This window comes from Eumetopias jubatus, unplaced genomic scaffold (genome assembly GCF_037043125.1).
Source record: "Eumetopias jubatus isolate StellerSeaLion01/CBP00866 unplaced genomic scaffold, mEumJub1_p1.0 scaffold_2, whole genome shotgun sequence".
Taxonomy (NCBI): Eukaryota; Metazoa; Chordata; class Mammalia; order Carnivora; family Otariidae; genus Eumetopias; species Eumetopias jubatus.
In genome coordinates this window covers 43,983,526-43,992,407 of record NW_028274808.1, presented here as the reverse complement: position 1 = coordinate 43,992,407, position 8,882 = coordinate 43,983,526, and the positions used below count along the sequence as shown (strand labels likewise).

The window sequence follows — 8,882 nt, the reverse complement described above, 5'->3', positions numbered from 1 at the left end:
ATGGCGGGGCTGCGGGCCAGGCGGAGCTCCGGGCTCCGGCTGCTGGCGCTGTCCGCGCTCGGCTTCTGCCTGATGCTGCAAGTCAGTGCCAAGAGGCCCCCCAAGACGCCCCCCTGCCCGCCCAGCTGCTCTTGCACCAGGGACACCGCCTTCTGCGTGGACTCTAAGGCAGTGCCCAGGAACCTGCCCTCCGAGGTCATCTCTCTGTGAGTGTCCTGCCCTGGTTTGGGAGGTGGGGGAGCGGAGAGAGGGAGCAAGGCAAAAGCCCTCTGAAAGTGGATGCATGCTCCCCCTCTACAAAGTGTGGGGGGCAGGAGGACTCCAGGGGTCCTCAGGACTGGAGATTCAAGGCATCAGCCGGGCAGGGAGTTCTGTAGTCATGCAGGCTCAGCAGCCATGGCTGCGGAAAACAGGAGTTTATGGCCAAGAATGAATCATCACCATCAGCATCGGTGAGACCTACTGTGTGCAGGGCTCTGGCCATGGGGGGAGGGGTTGTTTACAAGAGCATGTGGGCCCCTGCCTGTGATGTCACACCAAGGGCAGAAAGGCTTCTTGTGGGGGGAGGGGTAGAAGTGACATGCACCCACACAGAGCCCTGGCACCAGGCAGCCGTCTTCCACTGGTCTTCCATCCACTCTGCACTGGGCCAGCCAGCCTGTCGCTTGCAGTAAATGGCCGCAGGGACTAGATGGGCTGTGTGGTCCTTAAGAGCAGGATGCTAATCCCCCACCCCCATCCCAGTGCCCCATCCCTCAACAGCACCCAGCACACGGTGGGTGTTGGGATGGTCTTGAAGGTGTGGGTACTGGAACCTTCTTTTGGCGGAAGGGGAAGCTCAGCCAGGGGCCCCTGGTGCTCAGGGAGGCAGTGGGGGTGGGGTAGTGATGAAGGAAGGCAATGAATTTTTCATAAAGAGAAGAGAAGGGTAGCCTCAGGTAGGGGGCCTGGGCTGGTGAAATGGGGAGTGTCCAGGCTAAGTGTGTGTAGAACCATTGCCCTGTTCACCTTGTGTGCGCTTCCACCCCCAGTCCCTGCATAGTCCCCACAGCACTGACTCCACTGTCCCCTGCAGGACGCTGGTGAATGCTGCCTTCTCGGAGATCCAGGATGGAGCATTTTCCCACCTGCCACTGCTACAGTTCCTGTAAGGACAGGGGCTTGGGGTAGGGCAGGTAGGGGGTGGGGCAGTGGAAGGGGACAGACCCTGGACTGGGGAGAGGAGAGCAAATGCACGTAGCCATCGCAGGTTAAGATGCAGGTGTCCCTTACTTTTGCTGGCTAGGAGAGCCACAAAAGGTGGAGCCGCATAGAGTCAGGAAGGGTGCAGGGAGCAGCAGGGGGAGAAGGAAGGAGGGGGTTGCATGCAAAAGCCAAGAGTGGGTATTTGGGGCCCAATTAGGAATGGAGACCCAAAGGAATTGGGCGCAGTAGCTTGGGCTGGTGCCAAAAGGTGGACATGGCAGGGGAGAAGGGTCATCTTAGAGACAGCTGACCCCAGGGACCAAGATTTGAAGAAAGCTCGGGGTCGAAAGGGAGGGAAGTGGGGGGTGTGGAATTTTAACAGGGGCTGTTACTGTTTGAAGCCCCAGTCGCAGGAGAGAGTGCCTTTGAGTTACCCCAACTCCTGTTCACCACGGGTTACCCTCGAACTCACCAGCAGTCTGAGAGGGACTGAGTGAGCTGGGGTGGGGGAGGGAGACAGACAGACAGTGGAGATGGAGACAGAGACAGAGAGACACAGTGGGGTGACAGGAGAGATCTGCCCCTGACTGTTTCTACCCTTGAAGCAAAAAGCTTCTGGGCCCAGAATAGGCTCCTGGCTGGTCTTGCTGCCGGGCTGCTCTGGGGTCCCGAGGTGGGACAGCAGGACCCCGCGACTGTGAGGAAGGCCCAGGGTGAGGCTGCAGGCTGGGGGGCTGGCACAGCGGGCACACCCTTGGAAGCTCTAATTCCCCCTCTGTCTCTCCAGGTTACTCAACTCCAACAAGTTTACACTGATTGGAGACAACGCCTTCACAGGACTGTCGCACCTGCAGTACCTGTGTGTGGCAAGGAGTGGGGAAATGGGAACCAGAAGGGAGGAGGGAGCCCGGCCTGGGTGGGTTGAGAGGGCAGGTTGAATGAGGAAGGCTGGGGGAAGGGGGGGAACAGGGAGGGAGAGCCCTTGAATCCTCTGACTGCAGGACCCAAGCAGAGGGTCATTTCATCCATCCCTCTGCCTAAACCATCCTGCCCGGATGCCTGGTCACCACAGGCTTCATGTCACCAGAATCAGAATGGAAGCCTGTCTCAGGACCATGGGCAGGAATCTAGGTGGGGCAGAGGGAAATAGCTCTGGGATACTGAGTGGCATCTAAGACAAATTCTCACTGTCTCCAGCTTCATTGAGAACAATGACATCTGGGCACTATCCAAGTTTACCTTCAGAGGACTCAAGTCTTTGACACACTTGTGAGTACATCACGGATACACACACATGGGACCCAAACCCCACATCTCCTGTGGCCTTTGGCCTCAGTCAGGTGACCCAGGGGTCTCTTGTGAGATCTTCAGGTGACCCAGGGGTCTCTCTTGCAGATCACTGGCCAACAATAACCTGCAGACACTGCCTAGAGACATCTTTCGGCCCCTGGACATCCTGAGTGACTTGTAAGGCTGAGCCCTACCTCTTTCGACAATGCCACAGAGGGGTGCATCTGGGGAGAGAGTGGTGTGGGAGCCAGAACTGGGAAGATCCTAAGGTCTTGGGAGGCTGGGAGGGCTTGGGTTTGGGGATGCCTCCTAGAAGGAGATACACAATGTATGTTTCTTAAACATGTACATTTTAAATGTATGTTTGATTTGAATGTACATTAAAGTCCTATAGCAGAGCCACAATCATTAATCAGTATTTACACAAGAAAATAAAAAAAAAAAACAACAACCCAGGATTGTGGAAGGTTTGAAGGAACTGAGATGCAACATAGTTGTGCAGGTTATACCCTGCAAAAGGCACCTGACCCGGGAGGCCAGTGGGGACTAAAACTCGGCCCCTACTCTTCTGGCCAAGCACATGTCCATGGGGTGGCATGTAGCCCAAGGGGAACTTTTCTCTAATCTGTGCAAAGATGCCATGTGAGCAGCGAGGAGCAGCCTTGATTATACCCACTTCCAAAAGCCTAGAGAGCCCGGGGTGGGGGGGTGGGGTGTAGAGCCGTTGGGAACCTATTCATCTCTGGGTTCCCTCCATCCCCCTCACGAGCCAGGGACCTGCGGGGCAACTCGCTCAACTGCGACTGCAAGGTGAAGTGGCTGGTGGAGTGGCTGGCGCACACCAACACCACAGTGGCCCCCATCTACTGCGCCAGCCCGCCCCGCTTCCAAGAGCACAAGGTGCAGGACTTGCCGCTGCGGGAGTTTGACTGCATCACCACGGGTAAGAGGTGCCCCCCCCCCCACCGCAGGCCTCCCCAGGGCAGCTCCTGGAAGCACCCCCAGCCTCCGCCTTGCCAGTCCAGCAGCCCTTACCCCCCAACAAGCTTTTATCCTTCTTCTTCCCACCCCTCACCTCTTGTCCCTGCAGATTTCGTGCTGTACCAGACCCTGTCCTTCCCAGCCGTGTCAGCCGAGCCCTTCCTCTACTCCAGCGACCTCTATTTGGCTCTGGCCCAGCCAGGTGCCAGTGCTTGCACTGTCCTCAAGTGGGACTATGTGGAACGGCAGCTTCGAGATTATGATAGAATCCCAGGTACCTATCCCCGGCCTGGCTGTGGTGGCCCCCACAATGCGCTGGGCTCCATTGTTCCTCCCCATTGAGTTCCTAGGGGTAGAGGCAGAGATGAGACACTGTCTCTGCCCATAATAACTTTCCGGTCTTTGGGGAGAGGCCAATACATACACACATAACATCCATATAATAGGTGGGTGTGAGGAGGGAGATATGAATACGATGCTCTGGGACCACAAAGGAGAGATCTACCCTGGGCAATCAAGGAAGTCTTCCTGGTGGAGGGGATGCCTGAGCTGAGTCTTGAAGGGTGAGGGAGAGTCAGAGGTGATGCCTAAGTGCCTGGCTTAAGTATTGGGTGGTGCCAGTGAACCAAGAAGGAGATAAGAGTGGCTAGTGAGCTCAATTTGGGATCCACTGAATTGGAGCTGTGTCTAGAAGGCTTGAGGGAGACTTAGCTCAGAGAAAAAATTGTGGGAAGGGTATTCTGACAGCGAGAACAGTATGAGCAAATTCAAGAAGGTATGCAAAGGCTTAGTGCATGAGTGCGTGCATGCGTAAACCATAAGCAGCTCATATGACTACAGCATAAGGGTCAAGGTCGAAAGAGGCAGATGAGACCCAAGAGACATGAGGACCAGGTCACAGGCAGATTTTGAGCAGAGTGTGTTAAACAAACCAACCAGTATTTTAGCACACTTTCTCTGTATGCAGTGTGGTGAGTGGCTTGGCATGGGACAAAATGTGGGCACACCGTAAGGCGGGGATGTGCTAGAGCATGGACTGGGGCAACAGAGGTGGGGATGGAGAGAGAGATTTAGAATGGAGGAGTGAACTGACACAAGAGGAAACAGAAAATTTAAATTATCCTGTATCTCTGAAATAATTTGAAGTCTTTATAAAAAAGAAACCCTTCCCACAAAAGAAGACTCCAGGGCCAGATGGTCTCCCTGGTAAATTCTAGAAAACATTTACAGAAGAAATAATAGCAATCCTACACAAACTGTATTAGAAAGCAGAAGGGAGGGTTGACAGGACTCGGGACTGATCAGCTGTGGGTGAGTGAGGGACAGGGAGGTGTTGGGGATGGCTCCAGGTTTCTGGACAGGGTGACTGGGTGGAGCCACAAACAGAAATTGAGAACACAGAGGAGGAAGAGGAGCAGGTTTGAGGGCAGATATGTGCCCAGTCATGGCCAGATGGAGTTTGAGGTGCTCTTGGGGGTGTGGGCATGGAGGGTCTGAGCTGCAGCTTGGGAGCTGGGGGATTATGAGTATCTGGGCAGGTGGACCAAGGCTGTGGAAGGGACTCGGGGTGACTGCCAGAGCCCTGGGCTTCAGCATGGGCTTTCTTGGGGGGAGAGGTGGGGAGGAGGAAGGTGGCCAAAGCCGTGCTGGGAAGGAGGAGAGGAGAGGTAATAATTAGGGACATCAGGACGGGTGAAGAGTGTGGCCCGTGTGCTTCAGGTGCCTGAGAAGGGGCAAGATCGATCTGGTTGTTGAGCAAAAGTACATTCGTGCAGACATCTCGTACATAAAAGCCCCTTCAAAAGTGGGAATTCTTAGGATAATGTGTTTTCATACCCAACTATTCAAACATCAAACTGTCATTATATGTACCTTGGCTCTATCACCTGGCTGTGGATGGGCTCAGACTCTTCCTCCTTCTGCTGCCTGGCATCTGTCTGGCCAGCCAGGTAGCTTTGGGCAAGTCCCTTAAACTCTGAGCCTACTTGTTTCCATGTGAAATGGGCAAAATAACAGGATCCATTTCAGGGTGATTAATTGAGGCAATCTGTTACACTCAGCACAGGGACTTCACACAACAAAAATTCAATAATCGACATTATGGATAAACAACTGGTCAATATCTAGGGACACCTATTTTGTGCTCAGTGTCAGCTGATATTAAAACCCTGGGGGCAAGGGTGGAGGGAGAGTGATGCTGAGACAGATTATTAGCTGGGAAAAGTGGATGAAGTTCAGTGGGAGGGATACTGTAGCAGAGAGCCTTAGTCCTGGGCCAGGGTTGGAGGGGAGTGACCCCCTTTTCCAGGGGCATGGCATGCGGTGGGGCCCGCGGCTGCCTGACCTTGCCTGATGCTGCGTCTCTCCATCCTGGCAGCCCCCTCTGCCGTGCACTGCAAGCCCATGGTGGTGGACAGCCAGCTGTACATGGTTGTGGCCCAGCTGTTTGGGGGCTCTTATATTTACCACTGGGACCCCAACACCACACGCTTCACCAAGCTGCAGGACATTGACCCACAGCGCGTGCGCAAGCCCAACGACCTCGAGGCTTTCCGCATCGACGGTGACTGGTACTTTGCTGTGGCCGACAGCTCCAAGGCGGGTGCCACCAGCCTCTACCGCTGGTACCAGAACGGCTTCTACTCCCACCAGGCCCTGCACACCTGGCACCGTGACACTGACCTGGAGTTTGTGGATGGCGAGGGCAAGCCACGGTTGATTGTGTCTAGCAGCTCCCAGGCGCCTGTCATCTATCAGTGGAGTCGCACCCAGAAGCAGTTTGTGGCCCAGGGCGAGGTGACCCAGGTTCCTGATGCCCAGGCCGTGAAACACTTCCGTGCCGGTCGCGACAGCTACCTGTGTCTCAGTCGCTACATCGGCGACTCTAAGATCCTGCGCTGGGAGGGCAGCCGCTTCTCTGAAGTGCAGGCCCTGCCCTCCAGGGGCTCCCTGGCCATGCAGCCCTTCCTCGTGGGCGGCCGCCGCTACCTGGCGCTGGGGAGTGACTTCTCCTTCACGCAGATCTACCAGTGGGACGAGGGGCGCCAAAAGTTTGTGCGGTTCCAGGAGCTGGCTGTGCAGGCCCCTCGGGCCTTCTGCTACATGCCTGCTGGGGACGCCCACCTGCTCCTGGCTCCCAGCTTCAAGGGACAGACCCTCGTGTACCGACACATCGTGGTGGATCTCAGTGCCTAGAGGGGTGCCGAGCCTCTGGGTGTCCGGGCGGCCCCTGGAGGATGCAAAGAAGTCTCTGTGAGCAGGATGTGTGCCCGTGTGAAGACACATGTAACCAACCTGCACACATGACCTCACGGACACCCCCCGCGCCCGCTCCCTCCATGAGCATGGGCACACACCGTGGGCAGGCCCAGGGGAGACACTTATACCATAGTTGTCATCAGCATGGAGACTTGTAGATGTGCCAGGCAACCCAGCTGCCCTGTGCCCTCTCATACGTGGACATCTGTCGGCCCCACATTCTACCCAAAGACACCCCCCCATCCTTGATCTGCTGCTTTCCCCAGCAGACTCTGGCCCCAGGGGAGGAGTATGGGGGGGGGAAGAACCACCCCCTCCCGTTTTTCAGCTTAGCTTTCCTACTCTTTGGTCTCTCCTGTTGGTGCTCCGGGTGTCTGTTTTCCTGCTCATGTTCGGCACTGCAGCCCGCGGCCACATCCTTCACGCCGCTGGGCTCGCTCGCCCGCGCTATGCTCCTTCTGCATGCACACATGGACGCTGATGGACACCCTCAGTTACACACACACACCTGTTGACTCTCCCATTTCTGTGTGCACACATGCAGATTCAGTGCGGCCTAAAGAGGCTCTCCTTCATCACCTTGACTCTCTTCTTAGAGAAGGCACATGGTACCTGTCCTCCTCGGTTCATCTCTGGTGTGCCCACCCTGTAGCTCATAAGGATGGCAATGGTAGTGCCAGCCTCTGGGCACAAGCTTGATCTCCTGGGGGCAAAGCCCCTCTGCCCAAAGCAATAAAGCAGACCGCGAGTTCTTCTTAGGGCCTTCTCTGTTCTCACTGGAGTTTCCTGCTCTGACTTTGAATCCAGCTCACCTGTGGACGGGAGACCACCCAGATAAAAGCCTTTCAGCTTTTCTTTGCTGTGGCCACCCCAGCTTCAGACCACCCCGTGGTTCAGCCCCACGTTTGGGATGTGGACCTTGAGCTGTGTAGGCTCTGTGAGGTGGGTCCAAGAGCTGGCCGAGCCAGGGCCCCGGCAAGCACCTGAGCCTACTGGGCAGGTGCCAAGAGTGGAGGAGGGCTAGAGAGCATCTTGGGGATCCCAAGACCTCTCCAATCCACAGAGGCAGGGCCCAGGAGCATTGCCTCCTAGTGCAAGCTGAGTGGTGGAGGGGGTGAGGGTCCGGTAGAAGCAGCACGTGGGAGCCAAGCTCCTGCTGCCCTCTGCTGTGTGCTGGCAATACACAGCTCAGCCCTGCAAGGCCAGCGAAGGCGTGGGGTGAGGTGGGCAAACTTCCCTGTGCCCAGACTGTGGAGGGCCTACTGGTGGCAGGATGCCCAGGGGCACTTGGGGGCAATGTTATGACTCACTGCTGCAAATAAAAATTTCCCACCCCATTGCTTGCTCTCAGGTGTCCTGCAGTCACAGGCCGCCGTTTCATTCAGAACAGAGCCAAGGCTGTGCTCTCTGTCCCTGCCGTTCCCAGGCAGCCAGCATTAGCCTTCAGACCCCCTTCTTCCTTGCTCTCTTTCGGAAGAGCAAGTGGGTACCCCACGGTCAGCTGGTGCTGGGGTCAGGAGTTCACGATGATGACTCTCGGGTGCGGAGCAAGTGTGACTAGTCTCTACCACCTGGGGCTGACTCATAGCCCAATTGTTCCTTCCCGGAGATCACAGTCTTGGGGCCCACTGAGACTGGGGTCTGTCCCTCCGTCCGGTCAACTCCCACCAACATGGCCAAAGGCAAACTCAGCAGTCCCTCCACTCCTCTCCCCTCTGTTCCATTGCAGCTAGCCCTTGCCCTAGGTGTGAGATTTCGAGCAAGTCCACTGACTTCCCTGGCTCTCGGTTTCTCCTTCTGTAAAGTCGACACTAAAACCTACTCTGTCAATTCTTGATCCTGCCACTTTGCAGCAGGGGCGTCCCCAACCATGATACTTAGCCCATTTGTATCTCCATTTTTCTCATCTGTAAAATGTGGATAATCAAGATACCTAGCTGACAGAGTTAGTGTGAGATTTAAATGCATGAACTATATGATACATTCACATATGGAAAGCCGTGGGAACAGTGCGTCCGACGCAGCGTTGTGACCCGTATTGGGCTTTAGGACTCTGTGAGGTGCTGAGGTGGCTCAGAGAAGGGTGATTGGTGGGAAAGGAGGAGGTTGGTCTTTGGGGAGAACTGCTGTCTGTGGACTAGGGCTTCTCCCCAGTCAGGCTCAGAGCC

The 8,882-nt window shown here is 55.9% G+C and overlaps 1 protein-coding gene across 1 annotated transcript; it reads left to right on the top strand.

Annotated features, from left to right (window-relative positions):
* On the top strand, nt 1-6,651 carry LGI3 (leucine rich repeat LGI family member 3). Its single transcript, XM_028114395.2, has 8 exons — nt 1-206; nt 1,076-1,147; nt 1,973-2,044; nt 2,383-2,454; nt 2,581-2,652; nt 3,249-3,418; nt 3,566-3,730; nt 5,834-6,651. The coding sequence occupies exons 1-8, from the start codon at nt 1-3 to the stop codon at nt 6,649-6,651; spliced, it is 1,647 nt and encodes a 548-aa protein (XP_027970196.1).
* The last annotated feature ends 2,231 nt before the right edge of the window (nt 6,652-8,882 follow it).

Excerpts from the sequence above, each read along its gene's own strand:
- LGI3 (XM_028114395.2), top strand. The coding sequence starts at position 1 with ATGGCGGGGCTGCGGGCCAGGCGGAGCTCCGGGCTCCGGCTGCTGGCG. Across the intron at positions 2,653-3,248 it reads CTGGACATCCTGAGTGACTT|GGACCTGCGGGGCAACTCGC; the intron begins GTAAGGCTGAGC and ends CTCACGAGCCAG. Across the intron at positions 3,419-3,565 it reads GTTTGACTGCATCACCACGG|ATTTCGTGCTGTACCAGACC; the intron begins GTAAGAGGTGCC and ends TTGTCCCTGCAG.